We start from the raw sequence: 21,172 nt of genomic DNA on the forward strand, positions 1-21,172 counted from the left end.
ACCTTTTCATCTTCTCTGCGTTGGGACTGTCCAGGCGGCTTCATTAGCTGCTGGCTAACAGCCATTTATACCGGTCTTCGGTTGCGATGCTCTCAGCCCACAGAGTGAAGGATTGTGGGTATTTTCTCACAGAAAAAGACTGATGCACAGCTCTAAGACAACAGATCTTTGTCCACCTTCTGTCTTTCCCGCCGCTGGGCAGCTTCAAAGTTTTCACCTCGCGCCCACGTTAGCGCTAACCGCTCACCTGCTTCAGATCATCAGCTGGTTTTCATCATTTGGAGCTGTAAATACGGGCTGAGGCTATCGTTCTGTTGGGCCTGAGATCAGGACAGAAGAAGTGACAGCGGCGTGGACAGTTCCCCTAAACCAAGCACTGAAGATGCAGAAGTTAGCTTACACGCCTCCTTCTGGTCACCTACATTTTGCAGCGTTCATTTCTGAGGACGTGCACAACCGACGCACCAAACAAACGCAGTGATAAACACGAATATGTGTAACAGCAGCTCAAAGGACCAACAACAGCACCAACACAACCAAGAGCAGCTCCGACTGTTCCACATATTTCTGAAGCTCCTTAAAGGTTTCAGTCTCACGCAAAAACAGGAAAGTCAGGGTCACAGTTTCTGTACAACACGGATTCATCTGGAGAATAACATAATAAATAATAATAACAAACGCAGGATACACGAGATGATAAACACGAATATGTGTAACAGCAGCTCAAAGGACCAACAACAGCACCAACACAACCAAGAGCAGCTCCGACTGTTCCACATATTTCCTTAAAGGCAGCAACATGCAGAAGTGGCATGAAGGAAAGTCAGGGTCACAGTTTCCGTACAACACGGATTCATCTGGAGAATAAGGTCTTAAAAGTAGTAGTTTTTTTGGTTTTCTCGGCTCATTGAAACGCCTTTTTTGCATCTGAAGGCGGGACATCGCCCTCCCCGGCGTCCCGATTTATAACCAATAACTTTAGGACGTCTTACCGAGTGAAGCGTAGGACCCGGGGGGCAGAGCTGAGGCTGAGCTGAACGGAGAGGTCGGTGACGGCACGGCTGAGGAAACGGCGGGCATCCGAGTGCGGGCGTTGGCGGTGGCTGCGGCGTTGACGTCCACATCGCTGCGGGAGCGCTGCAGCGAGCCCGGAGAGGAGGCTGCAGCAGGCGTCCGTGAGGAGTGGGCAGCTTTGGCTGAAGAACAACATTTAACTTCAGTTTGATGGAAGGTTTTAGTTAAAGGAGACGTGTTCGTGCTCTTTGATGCTGAATGACATCATCGTAAATCCAACCTCAGCACTTTATTTATTGAACAGAAACTGAGACAGTGTGTGAAAAACTAAGTGAACCCTATGCGAAAGCAACTTAAAGACGTCAGCTAACTTTTACACCAGATAACAACACCAACAATAGTCCTGCAGCACGTAATTTGTGACTGAATGGTGAGACTCAGCCTTTCATGACTCAGTGGTTAGCGTTAGCTGTCAACAGCTAACGTTAGGCTACAACACAGGCTTCTTTCTTCTTCTTTGGTCAAAGAAAGATGTGCTGAGCCACTCTTCTCTCCAGCGTTGCTTCAGCTCATTGAGGTTTGCAGCATTGGTTTCTGCACAGCTCTCTTAAGGTCCCACCACAGCATTTCAGTCAGGCTGAGGTCTGGACTCTGACTGGACCGTTGCAACACCTTGATTCTTTTCTTTTTCCCACATTCTGCTGTAGATCTGCTGCTGTGTTTGGGATCTTTGTCCTGTTGATGAGCCAGTTTCAGCCCAGCTTTAGCTGTGGGACAGATGGCCTCACATCTAACTCTAGAATACTTTGGTATCCAGAGGAGTTCATGGTGGACTCAATGACTGCAAGGTGCCCAGGTCCTGTGGCTGCAGAACCAGCCCAGATCATCAGCCCTCCACCACCGTGCTTGACAGCTGGTATGAGGTGTTTGTGCTGATATGCTGTGTTTGGTTTCCTCCAAACGTGCTGCTGTGCATTAGGACCAAACATCTCCACTTTGCTCTGGTCTGTCCAAAGGACATTGTTCCAGAAGTCTTGAGCTTTGTTCAGATGCAGCTTTGCAAACCTAAGCTGTGCTGCCATGTTCTTTTTAGAGAGAAGAGGCTTTCTCCTGCAGCCCTTCCAAACAAGCCATCCTTGTTCAGTCTTTTTCTAACTGTGCTATCATGACCTTTGACCTTTAACATGCTAACTGAGGCCTGTAGAGTCTGAGATGTATGACCTTTGACCTTTAACATGCTAACTGAGGCCTGTAGAGTCTGAGATGTAGCTCTGGGCTTTTTCACCTTGGGGTGACCTTTAACCTTTAACATGCTAACTGAGGCCTGTAGAGTCTGAGATGTATGACCTTTGACCTTTAACATGCTAACTGAGGCCTGTAGAGTCTGAGATGTAGCTCTGGGCTTCTTCACCTTGGGGTGACCTTTAACCTTTAACATGCTAACTGAGGCCTGTAGAGTCTGAGATGTAGCTCTGGGCTTCTTCACCTTGGGGTGACCTTTAACCTTTAACATGCTAACTGAGGCCTGTAGAGTCTGAGATGTAGCTCTGGGCTTCTTCACCTTGGGGTGACCTTTAACCTTTAGCATGCTAACTGAGGCCTGTAGAGTCTGAGATGTAGCTCTGGGCTTCTTCACCTTGGGGTGACCTTTAACCTTTAACATGCTAACTGAGGCCTGTAGAGTCTGAGATGTAGCTCTGGGCTTTTTCCCCTTGGGGTGACCTTTAACCTTTAACATGCTAACTGAGGCCTGTAGAGTCTGAGATGTAGCTCTGGGCTTCTTCACCTTGGGGTGACCTTTAACCTTTAACATGCTAACTGAGGCCTGTAGAGTCTGAGATGTAGCTCTGGGCTTCTTCACCTTGGGGTGAACTTGCTGGGACGTCCACTCCTGGGAAGATTGACAGCTGTCCTGAATGTTTTCCACTTGTGAATAATCTTTCTCTCTGTAGAATGATGGACTCCAGATAGTCTGGAAATGGCCTTATAACCTTTCCCAGACTGATGGGCAGCAGCAGCTGCTTCTCTAAGATCATTGCTGGTGTCTTTCCTCCTTGTGTAATGTGTTCATCTGAGGTTGGATTTACTCAGTTTTAACACCTTCTGAGGATCTTTATTCTGTCCTGATACATAAAACCTTGACTTGCTGTGAAAGGGTGTACTTACATCTGCTGTTTCCAACGCTGCTTTTCACAGACAGGGGGCGACTGTGAGAGAAAACAAACACAATTTAACACAAATACCAAATAAATCTGGATGTTTTCGGCTCATCCTCTCCAGACATCGATAAATGGCTCAAAGACAACTTGAGAGGGTAAATATGTGAAAGAGGGAGGTGAAGAAAGACGAGACAGGAAACAGTTCAGTCATCACAAAGACACAGCTGATCAATAAATGGATCAGAGAGGAGGAATCTCACTTCAGGCTCTCCTGAGACGAGGAGGAGGACCGATCGGAGGCCGGCAGCGACATCAGGCTGTCTCCACTGCGCAGGTGGGCCTGCAGAGCCTTCTGATAGGACGACTCCAGACCCTGGAACAGCTGCTCCGCCTCCCGGCTGAAGTGACCATGATAGCCCCAGTAACACCTGCAAAGCCACAGGTCAAAGGTCAGCCGCTTTCCTCACTCACACAGCAATATTCATGAAGATGATCGGGGGGGCGACTTACTTCCTGGCCACAGAGCGCGCCTCGGCGTCTGCATCGTGGACCCCTTTCTTTATGGTCTCCATCAGAACTGCTCCATGCCTACAAGAGGAAGGAGAGCGTTGGAAATGCAGCAGTTTAGCTTGTAACCGAGCTGTTTGCCTCAGTAAAAAGGCAACGCCTGGGTTTCATTAAGATGGAAAACATGAAACTCTTTTTCCCTGAGCTAAACATCACTGTGAAATGTACTGAAAAGATGACATAATATCCCCTTTTTAACAGTTTTCTGAGGTTTTATTGAGACGAATGAGACAGACTTTGGTCTAAATACCCGTTTGTTTTAAGCTCAGTGTAGCTGTAAGTTAGCAGTTAGCAGTTAGCTGTAAGTTAGCAGTTAGCTGTAAGTTAGCAGTTAGCTATAAGTTAGCAGTTAGCTGTAAGTTAGCAGTTAGCTGTAAGTCAAGTCCCTGATGTTAGCTACAAAGAGCTTAATGGAACGGCTCCATCTACTTGAATGCTCTTGCAAAGGCTTCTGTCCCAACTGGGTCCCTCCGTTGGTCCCAGGATTGTCGTCTAGCAGCTCCTACACCACGCCTAAGACAATCCAAACTCTGTTCATGTGTCGTCCCACGATGGTGGAATGACCTACCGAGCGCTACCAGAACAGGGGCGTCCCTGTCTATCTTCAAGAAGCTCCTGAAAACCCAGCTCTTCAGAGAGCATCTCCTATCCCAGCACTTACCTTGTACTTCCCTCCCCCCTCTATCTCTGCTCTTTATCTTTCTGCTCTTCCTTCTATGCCTGCACCCTATCTCTACTCTGTCCCCTCTGACAGAGTCGGACTCCTGGGTTCCTTCTATGGAGCTTATTGTTAGCTTATTGTTAGCTTTTATAAAGCTGTTATATCTTCATTTGTAAGTCGCTTTGGATAAAAGCGTCTGATAAATACAGAAACAGAAACACAAGTTAGCAGTTAGCTATAAGTTAGCAGTTAGCTATAAGTTAGCAGTTAGCTGTAAGTTAGTAGTTAGCTGTTAGCAAACAATGCTTTCTCATCACCAAGCCGGAGATGTGCACAGCGTAACTCGTAGTAAAGCATGTGTACCGTTAATTACGAGGAGTTGTTAAAACAGTCTTTAGCTAACTCTGCTGGAACATTAGCCTCAGATGTAGTTTATCCACTGGGCTCTTATATCTTATATCCTCCACATCAGTTCTTCACTGACGATGAACGTGTTTCCATGTGAATCCGACCCTCGATTGTCTGCTATCACACAGCTGCGTTCTCATGTAAAAGCAACACTTTGGGCTTTTAAGGCTCCAGTAATCGGTCTATTTTGGGATTCCCAAACTCTACTTTGGACAAACATGTTGTAAACACCAGCAGCTGCGCGAGGAGTCTGCCAGAAGATGTAAATCAGATTATCTGATCGGAAAACAAACAAACAGGAAGAGAAATCTGCCTGCGGAGTCACGGAGGCTCCAGGCTGTAAAAAACGATGATTCTCCTGTAAACTGAGCAGCTTCTCCGAGAGGCTGCTCCATCAGAACCGGAGAGCTCCCCTGACACGGGGGGGCGGCTCGGGTGTCTCCCCAGCGGCCGGAAGCAGAGAGGCAGAGAGACCCCCTGCTGAGCTCAGCCTCCTGCCGGCTGGTGTCACGTTTCCCCTCCGGACAGCAGCAGGACTCGGTTTCTCCTCTGCTGGTGTGACCCCGGCTTCTCTCTCCAGGTTCCACTCATTATTTACGTTTTTAAAAACAAAGAAGCTTTGATTTTGTCTCTAAAAACAGTAAATTGGTGTCGTCTCACCTTTCCAGAGAGCTCGTCTGCCACTGCTGCAGCAGCAGGTCCAAGAACTCGAAGCAGCGCCTGCAAACCAGAACAGAACCGTCAGTACAACCAGCGCCATGTAATTATTAGGAATTTCTGAGGTGTCCCTGAACTCAGCAACAGAGGAAGTATAAGAATGACAGATTCAGTCAAAAACTGTAAAAGAACAAAAGAAATCTAAATGAAATAAAATAAGATTTAAGGAAGAAATAAATTAAAACAAAAGAAAAAATAAATAAATAAAATAAATAATAATAATAATAGAAAGAAAGAAAAATTTTATTAAAATAAAATAATTTAAAAAATAAATGAAAACAAAAGAAACTAAAGAAAAAGAAAAGAAAAAATAAAATTGTATAAAAATGAAAAAACAATTAACTAAAAGAAAAATGTTATTAAAATAAAAAATCTATTCTAATGTATTTCTTCCTAAAATAAGATTTTAGGAGTAAATAAATTAAAACAAAAGAAAATAAATAAAAAGAAAAAGAAAATAAATTAAATCTTAAAAAATTAATAAAATAAAAAAATAAAAACATTTTATTAAAATAAAATCATTTAAAAAGATCTATTGAATAAAACTAAATAAAATAAAACAGAATAGAATAGAATAAAATCAAAGTTTCTCACCTTCTGACAGCCACAGATTTGGAGGTGCAGCTGCTGGTGATGATGGGGATGAGGCGTGGGTAGTGTGTGTGCTGCAGAACAAAACCAAACGCTTTAAAATGCTTTTAAAGGCAGGATAAATAGGATATAAACACAGCTTCTGTCAGATAAACCGTGAACACAGTCCTCTGCAGTACCACCGATGACCACCAGGGGCCCCTGACCATCACATGAATGAATCTGCTCGCTCTGACCTCGGAAAAGACTTTCTTTTGGACCTTAAATCTGATTTTCAGCACCAAATGACATCTGTGGGTGACTTCCATCCTGTTATTACATCAAGCTAACTTGGTTACACGCTGCCTCGGGACCTTATTCAGGCCTTGTGGCGGCTAATTTTAAAAGCCATTAAAAGTAGTTGCTTCCTGCTCAGCTGTCAGTGGTCGCCGTGGCGTCACGGCAGGAGGAGGAGAGCTGGAACGTACTCGCAGGATGAGGCGGATGGCGGCCACGCCGGACGTGGCCATGACTTTGGCACAGTTGGGGACCAGGTTGAGGAGGGGGGGCATGATGGCCTCTGCGGCGTGGTCGAAGCGGCTGCTGAGCACCGACGACAGGTGGCTGGAGACAGAAAAGAAAACAAAAAGCTGACGGTTGAGAACACGTTTTATGGTTTTTGAATGAGAGGCATGTTGAAAGGCGTCTTCAGTGACATCAGAAACCGTTAAGAGTACAAAAGCAGCTGTAATGAATGTCCTGAAAACAGCTGAAAACCAAAGAGTAATCACAAGAATGGGTTTTCAAACAGCTGCTTCCCGTCTCCTGTCTCACCCCAGGGCTCGGTACTGGGACCACTTCTCTTTGCTTTCCACAGCACTACCCAACTTTACCCATAATTCCCCTCTCAGGCTGAGCAGTGGAGCCACAGAAAGTAATGATAAACTGGACTACAGAGATCCTGTAGCACAGTGAAAAACCCAGAGATGCTCCAGAAGGTCTGCCTACAGACAGACTTCTGGGTCTGCTCCTCTGCCCTCGTACGAACTCTTCAAAGTAGATGGTCTAAACTATCCTGGTGGTTATCAGTAGTAATTTGGTTAGTTTTCTCTTGGCCAAACAAAGCAGCAAAGTCTCTAATGAACACAGAAACTAAGGGATGGAGGCAGCGGCAGAGCAGCAACTCCATCAGGTAAAATTAGACTTTTTTTCAATGGAGTCTGGTGAGTTTACAGCAGTTTAAATGTTCTAAAACCCAAACTCGTGGCCCAACTCACTGAATTTCCTGATTTCATGAGTGTGATGTGGTCTGAGAAGAAGAAAGATGAACACAGGGGAGATTCGGGTACTAATTTTCTGTTTGTCATGTTGTTTTTTGTAGCTTTAACACAGTTTATGAGTAAAAATCAGCTCTATCTCCATCTGAAATGCTCCCTCAGAGAAGCGTTACTGTTCATGTGGAAGCTCATGCAGCAGCTTGAGCGCCTCACCCCAGAGTGATGCAGGCCTCCCTCACCACCTGGGACCGCAGGTCCTTGGCGGACAGCTTGAACGCCGCCTCCATGAGCCGCAGCTGCTGCGGGAACCCGTCGAACTCTGCGGCGCCGGCCAGGAGCAGCGAACGCACCTTCTTCAGCTGGAACGACACGAGAGGGGAGGAAGAGGCGGTTACCGGACAGAAATGATGCTTCGAGCTGCGAGAGACGGCGAGGACGGCTTACGGCTGCCACTCTGAGCTCCCAGTCCCGCTTGTCGTCTGACAGCACGTCTCGGATCTTCGTCATGGCCTCCTCCACCTCCCTGTTGGAGTAGATCTGAAGGAAGACGGGAGCTTAATGCATGTGCGGGAGTGAGAGGCGTGTCTGGACTGACGGAGACTTCCTACCTGCACCGTGGGAACGTCTTCGAACGCCTGGATGAAGTCCTCCTCGTCCACAGCTCCAGCTGCCGACCCGTCCCTCCCTGCACACAAAGCGCTGCGTAAAGCGGTGGAAACCTGAGCTGAGAGGCTCAGAGACTGAGGGGAGGTTCTGACCTGCAGACTTGCTGCTGGAGGCGGGCCGCCGGAACGAGCCCATGCTCACCGCCTTCCTGCCGGACTGCGAGGCTCCTTTGGACGAGGAGGAGGAGCGGCCGCCGTCCACCGACTCATCGTCCTCAAAGGTTTTATCTGGAGGAGGAAGAGGAATGAGCTGAACAACGAGTCTTCTGGAAGGAAACGGCGCCGCTGGGAGTCCCAGCAGGCGGACTGTGACATATTTCACATTCCTGCTGCACCACCAGCTGATGAAGGCACCACCGAACAATCGGTCCTGTGTTGGTTTTACAGAACGATGCTCTCACGTTAAGCTGAATAATCCTTCAACTGATCATTTACTGTATTTCTTCCTTTTTATGACCAATCGTACGGGTTAATCTAAGCTGCTTCTGCTCCCAGATCAGGTGGCGCTGTGGCACCTTCCTGCAGGGTGGTGCTCAGCTGTGGATGCTTGGATTTGTGCTTTCGTCACCACAGCTGTGAAATCTGATCAAAGGTGAGGGATGAAATGCGAGATAACGGAGATGAAAAGGCAGAATTAACCAGAATCCACCCTGAAAGCACCGGGTGGAGCTCTGTGGAAAGCAGCTTTCATGAATTAACTTTTGGTTAAAAAGGGTCAAACTTTCACAGCCTGATCATCTTTATCAGAGCAGAATGCTGCAAATTAAAGCCAATTCATCAACAAACCACACAGTTTACCACAGAATCAGTTGCTTGGTCAAAGGGAGGCACATTTAGGATGAAGTTTACCACAGAATCAGGTGTTTAAAACCTTTAAAACTGGAACCAGAAAAGAATCTGAGCTTCAGAGAAACAGCTCTGTGCTGAACCCCTCAGCTCAGGCACCTGAGCGATCGATCCTTTTTCATTATTCATCACCCAGAGGGTCAGCAGCCGCCACATCAGGCTGGTCCCTGTGAGGCGACGCCATCGTGTTGTTTAGTTTAAACGGAACCAGACGCAGCGCCGCAGGCACAGATCTGGAAGGTTAAGGCTCCACCTCGATATCGATATGATCAGAACACACTGACCTCTGGCCCAGTGGCATCTGGGATAGGCTCCTCCCCCTCCAACAACCCTGAACTGGATTAAACGGGGGTAGAAAATGGCTGGCAGCGACCAGCCAACTGAACACTGAACTACGGACACTGAGCGAAGCGGGAAGCTGAGGGAAGCTTCTTCCTGAACTTTGGAGCCGAGCAGTTTGGACGCAGCTCAAAGGACGCTTTTTACCACCATAACGGCGTCTCCAGCCCGTGTTTCTGCCCTGTTCTGAAACGCCAGGAGGTCGTCTGGCTGCTCTTCTTCAGAATACATCACAGAAGAAGTGTTGCAGACGACCTTAGAAAGCCTCAGGTGAAGATAAAGCTCAACCTGGACACCCTCCGTCTTCCTAAACCAGCAACAGAAAGCAACAGAAGTCCGGCTGTGCTGTTTCCTGACAGACAGCATCCCGTCCTGAACCCCGACCTCACAACTATCCACCCCCAGCAGGCCAGGAAACCGTCCTGAGGTGTTTACATTCGCGCCACTGGCCCGCTTCCTGCCCGTCCTGCACTGACCACGTCCTCTACGACTCGGTTCGACTCGGTTCGACTCGGTGCTACAGACCCAGAGGAGGGAGCTTACAGGAGCAGATCCTCCTGCAGACCAGTTTCCTCAGCATGCCGGCAGACACAGCAACAGACAGACAGGTCCTTCTCCGGGGTCCTCACACCCCCCCCACGCCAGAGCAGAGACGAGAGGGGAGGAGGGAGGCCGGCCTCCCCCGTCTCCTGTCAGGCAGCATGAGCTTCAACGCGATGCTCCTCTGCCTTCGTCCTCTAATTCACTTCAGCAGACACACACAGGATGGAGGAAGTGGAGGACAGAGGATGGAGAGGAGGGGACAGGAGCCGGCCAATCAGAGGAGAGGAGCCGGCCAATCAGAGGAGAAGGGAGGGGTCAGTCAGGGGGGAGAGGAGCCGGCCAATCAGAGGAGAAGGGAGGGGTCAGTCAGGGGGGACAAGAGCCGGCCAATCAGAGGAGAAGGGAGGGGTCAGTCAGGGGGGACAGGAGCCGGCCAATCAGAGGAGAAGGGAGGGGTCAGTCAGGGGGGACAGGAGCCGGCCAATCAGAGGAGAAGGGAGGGGTCAGTCAGGGGGGACAGGAGCCGGCCAATCAGAGGAGAAGGGAGGGGTCAGTCAGGGGGGACAGGAGCCGGCCAATCAGAGGAGAAGGGAGGGGTCAGTCAGGGGGGACAGGAGCCGGCCAATCAGAGGAGAAGGGAGGGGTCAGTCAGAGGGGAAAGGAGCCGGCCAATCAGAGGAGAAGGGAGGGGTCAAGTGGGCGGAGCCAGAAGTGATGAGTCAGGTCCTCGATTAAAACCAGTTAAATACGGAAAAATGGACCAAATCTAATTAAGCTTCATGCATTAAAGCTGATTAAATCTGTTTAAAACCAAACTGAATCAGTTTAACACATTTAAATAATCAAATTTAAACAAATTAAATTAGATTAACTAGAAAAACAAATAAATTCAAACATTTATTATATTAAAATGATCAAAATTTGAACTGTTAATAAGCAAATTAAAGTAAAGCTGTGTGACACGCAGAATAATAAGTGGGCCAAAGTGTGACATATTATTATTATTTATATTATTATTATATTATGAGAGCAGATATCAGGGTGTAAAACTCCCCAAAAACACAACCCTGGGATTTATTTAGTTCCCCTTTGTGTGAAAGTTCCTCATTTAACGAGCCGTTCTGATTTTCACTCCTTAAGTTGGCTCCGCCTCCTCTGCTAAGCCCCGCCCCTCTACTAAGCCCCGTTCTGCTGTCAGCTGTACTGAGGAGCATGCATCTTCCATCCAGCAGCAACCTCAGAGGATATAAGAGCCCAGTGGATAAACTATATCTGAGGCTAATGTTCCAGCAGAGTTAGCTAAAGACTGTTTTAACAACTCCTCGTAATTAACGGTACACATGCTTTACTACGAGTTACGCTGTGCACATCTCCGGCTTGGTGATGAGAAAGCATTGTTTGCTAGCATCTGTTGCTAACTTACAGCTACATGCTAACTCACAGCTAACTGCTAACTTACAGCTAACTGCTAACTTACAGCTAACTGCAAACTTACAGCTAACTGCAAACTTACAGCTAACTGCTAACTTAGGGCTAACTTCTAACTTACAGCTAACTGCAAGCTCACAGCAAACTGCTAACTCACAGCTAACTGCTAACTCACAGCAAACTGCTAACTTACAGCTAACTGCTAACTTACAGCAAACTGCTAACTTACAGCAAACTGCTAACTCACAGCTAACTGCTAACTTACAGCTAACTGCTAACTTATAGCTAACTGCTAACTTACAGGTAACTGCTAACTTACAGCTAACTGCTAACTCACAGCTAACTGCTAACTCACAGCTAACTGCTAACTTACAGCTAACTGAGTTTAAACCAACAGGTATTTAGACCAAAGTCTGTCTCATTCGTCTCAATAAAACCTCAGAAAACAGTGTCAAACTGTTAAAAAGAGCAGAAAAAGTCACCTTTAATATGCCGTTCACATATTTTTATTTTGTCAGAAACTGGGACTAAAATCAGCCCATTAAGACTGATTTTCTCCAGGAGCTCCCACAGAGGAGGTTAGAGGCAGCAGGAGGTCTGGAAGGTTTTCAGTCGATAACCAATAACCTGATTCTCCTCCCAATTAAACAACCAATTCAACCTCTTACAGCTGTGTGTGGAGCCTTATGTTAGCCTTCTGTTGTGATACACAAAGACACAAATCCACTTTCAGAGGTGCAGCAACTGGAGTAAAGTTATTCATCGGGAGGTCAGTGGTTCCCGAAGGACTTAAACTGCCCCGAGAGATGAAAAGGAGCTCATGTGATGGATGGAGCTTTGAGATAACGCATAATGGCAATGAATGGCTCCATCCATCAGCTGCTTCAGGTTACTTCTGCAGATTATCAGATCCATCTGATACTGATACATATGATCATGAGATTAATCTGGCTGTAAACCAACCTCAAGATTCTTGTTAAATATTAACAAAAGTGGTTCCTGGCTCAGCCTAAAAGTGGTGAACCCAAGATGCCGGTGCAGTTCCTCTTCTTCAGGCTCGTTTTACACGATTCTCTGATGGTGATAACATGTTGGTAACAGAAATACATCTAACTCAGAACAGATTCAGTCAAATCAGTGACTTCACCGACTCTAATGTTGTATATTAGAAGGAAGGTTGATAGTAAAGAAGTAAAGAACTCCTGCCTGACACAGTTCTGACAAATTAACCGGGTGATTAATCAAGTAAAAACATCATTGAACGTAAACTAGGATTTACGTTCCCTTTCCATGCCCTTTCTGGGTCATGGGGCAGCAGCCTATCAGACTCCAACACCTCCCTCTCCTGAGCCACCTCCTAAGAGCCGTTTCGGGGGAACTTCGAGTTGTTCCCAAGCCAACCGAGGGACATGGTCTCTGCATCCTGATCAGAAGCCTGAACCACCTCAGCTCTACTTCAGCCCATCCCGGATGCTCCTCGCCCAAACCGGGGGCTCACAACCCGCCGCTTCTACTTCTTCTGCCGCCGGAAGCAGCCAAATGGGCGGGGCTTATATGTATAGCAACTAGCAGATATATATAATAATCCATCCATACATCGGTTCCCTCTTTCACTATGGATCGTACTCTGGGCCTTCTTTGTGTTTCTTTGTGTTTGTGCTCTGCCGTTTTCTGCCTTTTTTCCACCTTTTTTTCCACCTTTTTCCCGCCTTTTTTTCCGCCTTTTTTTCCCACCTTTTTCCCGCCTTTTTCCCACCTTTTTTCTCACCTTTTTCCACCTTTTTTTCTCGCCTTTTTTCCACCTTTTTTCCACCTATTTCCCGCCTTTTTTCTCACCTTTTTCCACCTTTTTTTCTCGCCTTTTTTCCACCTTTTTTCTCGCCTTTTTTCCACCTTTTTCCCGCCTTTTTTCCACCTTTTTTCTCACCTTTTTCCACCTTTTTTCCGCCTTTTTTCCGCCTTCGGAATCCAGGTCGGCCCTAATTGGCTGTCGTCGCGTCGCATCACTGCTCATTTGCATAAAGTTGAGCCTTTCTCAACTCTTGAAGCTCCTGAAGCTAACAACGTGCCGCTCATCGATGCTAGCTCACATTGAAAATGAACGGCAGCTGGCCGCTCACGAGGCTTTTGGTGGCCCCCCGGTGAGGCTGAGCCCAGCGACCTCCCTCTTGTATTCGGGAACTTCACACAGCTGGAGTGAGGGCTGGAACGTAGATCGACAGCTTCACGATCGTTTCACCACAACACGCCGGTACGAAAAAGCCGAAGCCCAACGATCAGCACCTAACGTGTCTGTGAAGTTTCATCTTTTTTATCCTGACTGTACAGTATTCATCTTTGAATTCAGCTGTGATGGGAGTTTTTCTCTGTTTTCTGTCCTTCTACAGATCAAACAACACATCTATTGCCTTTGCTGGATGGGTTTGACGTGTGAAATCGGTCCCATACCCTCCAAACTTCCCATTTAAATCACAGCTACATGATGGACAGCTCAGACAAAGTGGTAACTGGGCACCTCCTCTGCAGGCCAGGTCAAAGTCTGCTGCAGCCCAGAGCCTGATGGAGCCCGACAGCTCATCCCCCAGATGCAAATTCACAAAATGGATGTTTGAGGAGGTTTTTGGTGTTTCTTCCCACTCAGCTTGGAGAGAACCAGCAGAGCTATGGGTTACCCTGTGAGAATGAGGAGGTTCTCAGGGTTTTCACTGCTGAATGAAAGGCTGGGAACGCCCCATCTGAGCACCTGAACCATCTGCAACAACAGTGGGAGGGGCGCTCTCACCAAGATCCTTTCAAGGGTCTGGAGTTACAGGAGAGGAGCTCAAACCTGGACTCTGTGGGCCTGAGACTTCTTCATCTCTGAGGCAGAGATGAATCCTCTGAATGGATGACTGCTGTGTTAAAAAGTTTAAAAAAAACAAGAAAAAGCTGCTTTTTGGGTTCTTTGGGAGCAGCTTGTGAAGTTTGGACCTTATTGCTTGTTGGAAAAATTATATAGTTATACTATGAGAAAAGCTGCAAGAATAAGAGTTTCTGTGATGGGGGGGGGGGGGGGTTCCTCGCCATCTTTTCTCTTCAGTCAAAGTGTTTTGCCTGCCTGCACTAGTCTTTCCCATAATATTAAAAGGCCTTTTCCCATAACTTTGTGTGGCCAGCAAGCATAAACTATATAAATAGCAACAGCAGCATGTTGTTAGCAGACACCTCTGAGCAGCTTCCTGACAGCTTGTGCCGATAAATGTTTTGTGTTCATCGTCTCCAGCGACTCTGAGCCTGATTTTGAGAGATTTTTTCTAACATTGCTTCAGATGGACACCAGAGGATTCTTCTGTGGACCAGTCTGTGGCTGCAGCCCAAAGCACACTCAGCTCCTGTTCTCTGATCAAACCTTTCATTGGTCTGATTGGATGCAGTTTGCTTTCAGACGCGGTTCCTCGTAATGCTCACGCTCTCCGGTAAAACTGCGCTCCGGAGGAAACTCGTTCATAACTTTTTCTTGAGTCTTGTGGCATTTGAACATGATCTCTGGCTCCTGCTGGGCTGGATCTCATGAACAGCTGAGACTCCCTCCTGCACATCCTTTATTATTCAGGAGGTTTCCACCCATGCAACCCGTCCTGCTAACGGCGAGGACCCGTCCCGGTCTCTCAGCACCCCCCCGCCGGCCCTCCTGCCTCTGAACCAACAACCGAACATGAAACCGGCAGATAACAGCATTCCAGGAGCAAAGGATTTAGTTTCCGACGCCCTTTATGGCTTTTTTACTTCTATTCAGCTGCTAAATTGTGCTCAGGTGGGGCAGAGCGCAGCTGCAGCCGGATTAAAATAGAAACACAATCACTGGCTTCAAGACAACTGTAGAAAATCAACTGATCCCTTATTTTTAGTTTAAAGATGGACCGACTCCAGCTAATGTCTCTGACCCACAACAAGCCTTATGTTCCCCGAATAGCTGCCGGAAAATCAGCTTTCATGGATTTCCCTTTCCAGAAATGCTCCGTTTGACCTTGTTTTTCTGCTTTCTCGAGTATAAAAGCTCCTTTAACAAGCAGAAATCCCTTAAATAAGACACTTTGCATGATTAAAAACCCAGGTTAGACTATAATGAGCTGAAAGGGAACTGTGGAAATGACATTTCTGAGATGTGATGCTGCAGCAGAGCAGCAGGAGGTCCTGCTCCACCGGGCTTCACCGGTGGCGCTCAGCTCCTTCTGATCAGCACAAAGCTCCTGATATTTAACGGCCGGCGTGGCGTCAAGCTTCGGCTCTGCAGATGAATGAGTTACCTGTGGGGACTGCCTGATGGTTCGTCCTCTGAGGATGGACTGGAGCAGGAAGCCTCAGCCGATGCCCCTCCGACCCACACACAGTCTTAACTATGAGGACGGAAACTGACACTGACTCCTGCTGAATAACAGTTTTCACTCCGCCTTTCTTCCTCTTCGCCTTCGGCTCCGACTCTCTGACTTGTTAATGTTTTACAGCCTGCATTTTCCTTTCTCTCGTCACTTCCTGTCTCTTCCCAGCTCAGTGTGGCGCCTCCTGTTCACCTGACTCCTCTCAGAGGGGTGAGGTTTCACTGGTTCCCTAATGAAGCCGTCTGAGGGCTCTGCAGATCCACAGGATGCTGGAGCACTGTGGGATCGTTGTGCTTTCAAGCCACAGATAAGATCCTTAAAGTGACATCGCTGCCGGCCAGCAGGTAGAATTCACTCCTCCGGGTTTCCTTTACCTCTCTGAAGGCCAACGTTAAGAACCGTTGCTTCTTTAGCCGACTTCAGCCAACAGCTGTCAGGTTTCATGATGGAAAGTAGGACAAAAGGATCAAAGTTTTATGCTAAAAGGATCCGACTGGAAGCGTTTTAAAGCCTCACACTGGGACAAATATAAGGCTACAGTTAAATAAAAGCACATAAAACAGCGGCCGTCTGGTTAAATGAGCTGATTTTGACTGTTTCTGAGTCGTTTGACTTGGATTTATCCCCACAGGTGGACGGTTTGACTCTTTTGTGTGTGTGAACAGGAAGTTTAGAGACAATAAAAACTCCAGTTTTCAGCTTCTGTCTGTCGCTTCTGTGGGGAAACCTTTCCAGAAGCTTTCAGAGGAGTGAACAAAGGCGGCGGCTCAGGTTGCATCAGGACTGAAAGACAGCAAACCCCCCCCCCCCGACCTCAGTGAGGCGATAATAACAGATTCTCCTGCAGTCGACTGGTTCCACGTCCTTAAGTTAGAAGTTAGAATGAACGTGTTTATTCAGCTGAGCTCTGATTCAACATGAATCCATGAAGTTTGATGTGAAATAGGAAACATCTGGACTGAAAACATCGATTTAATGTTGGGAAAAGAGTCATATTCTCACTTCTTCTGTGTTCACATCACTGGTTTCATCAGTTTATGAACAGTAAAAGTTCATAAGTATGGTGTTTAAAGCTCTTTTGGACTGAGTGAACCGGTTTGAATCTTCAGCTCAGCACAGCTCCTGCAGACCAGCTTCTATCTGCAGACTGACTGCAGGAGGAGCAGCTCCATCTACAACCCCCCCCCCCCGCTACGATGGGACCAGCTTCACTGTTCAAGCACAAAGTGAAGCTCAGAGCTGGAAAACTGTCTGCCGGTCAGTTCCTGCTGAGCTTCCGTCTGATCTTACAGATGTTTGAACCTGCAGAGCCGAGGAATATTTCAGAAGGCTCCCGGTGCGTTAAAGTCCTGAGACTCAGATGCAGATGTGGGCAGCTGTGAGCCTCAGTGTGAGACCTTCTCTGGGAGAAATAATCAAGAAGAGTTCTGTTCTGAGGGCACCAAAGAAGAAGAGTCGAGTCGTTAAAGAGGAGAAAATCCGGGTGCTTGTTTTGTCCCTGAAGAAATAACCGACTGAAACCAGTCAGGATTCTGGTTCTGGTTCTGCGCCCCAGCTGGAAGAATTAGAAACTCTACTCTGAAATCACTGGACTGGATAGTTTGGTGGTATGATTCCCACCTTTCATGAGGGAGACCTGGGTTCAAATCCCCTGCATGAGAGGCCCTACCTCCAGTAGGGGTCCTTGGGCAAGACCCCCTACTTACCCCCCTTTACCCTACCTGCCTACCTGTAAGTCGCTTTGGATAAAAGCTAAATGCAGAAACATGAATCAGAAATGAGGCGAGCTGGAATATGGAAGCCTTCCTCAGAACAAAGAGATCTGCTGATGTCCCCGTGACGCAGAGCTTACCCGATACAGGCGACAGCACCATGTTCCCCGACCTCTGCACCTCATCGAATTTACTGAAGATCACGTTGAGCCTGCACACACAGACAGTCAGACATGAGCCAAAAGTACTTCCTGTTTGGAGGATTCCAGTTAAAGCTGAAAACATATTCTGGACTGGGTGTTTAACACATTTTTTACTGTTTCATAGACCGAATGACAAAGTAATGGTTCATCTTGCTGTTAAATGTTCGTCTTTGGGTTTTGGACAAATCAAACCCCATCCTCTGTGATCCAGAGTTAGATTAAACTTCACTTTGTTTTATCTGCAGCAGAACCCGTCGGGACGCTGTGGAAGACTTAGAGAAAAACAGAAATCAGGGGTTTTAAAATCTCTAAATCAATAAATATGTCCTTGAATCTTTTCAAAGGATTCAGTTTTACTACAATTTGTGGACCCAGATTTCTGAACCTCTGCCTCTCTAAGGTTCTCTCTTAGGCAGTGGAATGACCGAGGGCACTTGAACGCACCGTGACTGAGGCAGCCCCTTCTTCCCCAGGTCCATCCTCACTCGCTCTCCAACATGGCGGTAGATCTCCACCAGGCAGTTCATGGCTCCATCGCGCACCTTCGGGTCAACAGTACAAAACTACATTTTAGACCTTTTATTACTCACATTTCGGGAGAAATTTGGACACAAGGTGAAACAAAGATGCAGTGAAACATAAAGTAAACAAAGATGGTGATACAACCCAGTATTTTCATCTGATCACAACTGATTTCCACAGTCTTAAACCAGCTTCAACCACAATGCATACCTTAGGTTTTCCAGTTGCTAACTGTAGCCAGCCAGAGACGCTAACTGTAACCAGCCAGAGACGCTAACTGTAGCCAGCCAGAGACGCTAACTGTAACCAGCCAGAGACGCTAACTGTAGCCAGCCAGAGACGCTAACTGTAGCCAGCCAGAGACGCTAACTGTAACCAGCCAGAGACGCTAACTGTAGCCAGCCAGAGACGCTAACTGTAACCAGCCAGAGACGCTAACTGTAACCAGCCAGAGACGCTAACTGTAGCCAGCCAGAGACGCTAACTGTAACCAGCCAGAGACGCTAACTGTAGCCAGCCAGAGACGCTAACTGTAGCCAGCCAGAGACGCTAACTGTAACCAGCCAGAGACGCTAACTGTAGCCAGCCAGAGACGCTAACTGTAACCAGCCAGAGACGCTAACTGTAGCCAGCCAGAGACGCTAACTGTAACCAGCAAAAGCTGCTAACTGTAACCAGCCACAGCTGCTAACTGTAACCCAACCACAGCTGCTCACTGTAACCAGCCACAGACGCTAACTGTAACCAGCCGCAGCTGCTAACTGTAAACAGCCGCAGCTGCTAACTGTAAACAGCCACGGCTAACTGTAACCAGCCACAGCCGCTAACTGTAACCAGCAAAAGCTGCTAACTGTAACCAGCCACAGTTGCTAACTGTAACCAGCCACAGCCGCTAACTGTAACCAGCCACAGTTGCTAACTGTAACCCAACCACAGACACTAACTGTAACCAGCCACAGCTGCTAACTGTAAACAGCCACAGCCACTAACTGTAACCAGCAAAAGCTGCTAACTGTAACCAGCCACAGCTGCTAACTGTAACCAGCCACAGCCGCTAACTGTAACCAGCCACAGCCGCTAACTGTAACCAGCCACAGCCGCTAACTGTAACCAGCAAAAGCTGCTAACTGTAACCAGCCACAGCTGCTAACTGTAACCAGCCACAGCCGCTAACTGTAACCAGCCACAGCCGCTAACTGTAACCAGCAAAAGCTGCTAACTGTAACCAGCCACAGCTGCTAACTGTAACCCAACCATAGCCGCTAACTGTAACCAGCCACAGCTGCTAACTGTAACCAGCCACAGACGCTAACTGTAACCAGCCGCAGCTGCTAACTGTAAACAGCCACAGCTAACAGTAACCAGCCACAGCCGCTAACTGTAACCAGCCACAGCCGCTAACTGTAACCAGCAAAAGCTGCTAACTGTAACCAGCCACAGCTGCTAACTGTAACCAGCCACAGCCGCTAACTGTAACCAGCCACAGCCGCTAACTGTAACCAGCAAAAGCTGCTAACTGTAACCAGCCACAGCTGCTAACTGTAACCCAACCATAGCCGTTAACTGTAACCAGCCAGAGACGCTAACTGTAACCAGCCACAGACGCTAACTGTAACCAGCCGCAGCTGCTAACTGTAAACAGCCACAGCTAACTGTAACCAGCCACAGCCGCTAACTGTAACCAGCCACAGCTGCTAACTGTAACCAGCCACGGACGCTAACTGTAACCAGCCACGGACGCTAACTGTAACCAGCCACAGACGCTAACTGTAACCAGCCACAGCCGCTAACTGTAACCAGCCACAGCTGCTAACTGTAACCAGCCACAGACGCTAACTGTAACCAGCCACAGCTGCTAACAGTAACCAGCCACAGCTAACTGTAACAAGCCACAGCCGCTAACTGTAACCAGCCAAAGCTGCTAACTGTAACCAGCCACAACTGCTAACTGTAACCAGCCACGGACGCTAACTGTGACCAACCACAGTCACTAACTTTAACCAGCCACAGCTGCTAACTGTAACCAGCTACAGCTGCTAACTGTAACCCAACCACAGCCGCTAACTGTAACCCAACCACAGACGCTAACTGTAACCAGCCACAGCTGCTAACTGTAACCAGCCACAGCTAACAGTAACCAGCCACAGCTAACTGTAACCAGCCACAGCTAACAGTAACTAGCCACAGCTAACTGTAACCAGCCACAGTCGCTAACTGTAACCAGCCACAGCTGCTAACAGTAACCAGCCACAGTTGCTAACTGTAACCAGCCACAGCTGCTAACAGTAACCAGCCACAGCTGCTAAATGTAACCAGCTACAGCTGCTAACTGTAACCCAACCACAGCTGCTAACTGTAACCCAACCACAGACGCTAACTGTAACCAGCCACAGCTAACAGTAACCAGCCACAGCTAACTGTAACCAGCCACAGCTAACAGTAAACCAGCCACAGCTAACTGTAACCAGCCACAGTCGCTAACTGTAACCAGCCACAGCTGCTAACTGTAACCAGCCACAACCGCTAACTGTAACCAGCCACAGCTGCTAACTGTAACCAGCCACAACCGCTAACTGTAACCAGCCACAACTGCTAACTGTAACCAGCCACGGACGCTAACTGTGACCAACCACAGTCACTAACTTTAACCAGCCACAGCTGCTAACTGTAACCAGCTACAGCTGCTAACTGTAACCCAACCACAGCCGCTAACTGTAACCCAACCACAGACGCTAACTGTAACCAGCCACAGCTGCTAACTGTAACCAGCCACAGCTAACAGTAACCAGCCACAGCTAACTGTAACCAGCCACAGCTAACAGTAACTAGCCACAGCTAACTGTAACCAGCCACAGTCGCTAACTGTAACCAGCCACAGCTGCTAACAGTAACCAGCCACAGTTGCTAACTGTAACCAGCCACAGCTGCTAACAGTAACCCGCCACAGCTGCTAACTGTAACCAGCTACAGCTGCTAACTGTAACCCAACCACAGCTGCTAACTGTAACCCAACCACAGACGCTAACTGTAACCAGCCACAGCTAACAGTAACCAGCCACAGCTAACTGTAACCAGCCACAGCTAACAGTAACCAGCCACAGCTAACTGTAACCAGCCACAGCTGCTAACTGTAACCAGCCACAACCGCTAACTGTAACCAGCCACAGCTGCTAACTGTAACCA

At 47.8% G+C, this 21,172-nt stretch overlaps 1 protein-coding gene across 1 annotated transcript in view; it reads right to left on the minus strand.

Moving 5' to 3' along the window:
* LOC140288341 (CLIP-associating protein 1-B-like) overlaps positions 1-21,172 on the minus strand; it is a 58,153-nt gene that overhangs the window by 29,909 nt on the left and 7,072 nt on the right. The window contains exons 7-19 of the mRNA XM_072379177.1: positions 17,912-18,009; positions 17,405-17,475; positions 8,132-8,266; positions 7,982-8,058; positions 7,818-7,910; positions 7,587-7,732; positions 6,585-6,720; positions 6,121-6,191; positions 5,470-5,529; positions 3,684-3,761; positions 3,434-3,601; positions 3,181-3,221; positions 993-1,196 (exon numbers count right to left, since the gene is read on the minus strand). Coding sequence (XP_072235278.1) covers positions 993-1,196; positions 3,181-3,221; positions 3,434-3,601; positions 3,684-3,761; positions 5,470-5,529; positions 6,121-6,191; positions 6,585-6,720; positions 7,587-7,732; positions 7,818-7,910; positions 7,982-8,058; positions 8,132-8,266; positions 17,405-17,475; positions 17,912-18,009 — 1,378 coding nt within the window. The remainder of the gene's footprint in view (positions 1-992; positions 1,197-3,180; positions 3,222-3,433; positions 3,602-3,683; positions 3,762-5,469; positions 5,530-6,120; positions 6,192-6,584; positions 6,721-7,586; positions 7,733-7,817; positions 7,911-7,981; positions 8,059-8,131; positions 8,267-17,404; positions 17,476-17,911; positions 18,010-21,172) is intronic.

Source organism: Leuresthes tenuis, unplaced genomic scaffold (assembly GCF_036924035.1).
Source record: "Leuresthes tenuis unplaced genomic scaffold, fLeuTen1.0.hap1 SCAF_1, whole genome shotgun sequence".
Classification (NCBI taxonomy): Eukaryota; Metazoa; Chordata; class Actinopteri; order Atheriniformes; family Atherinopsidae; genus Leuresthes; species Leuresthes tenuis.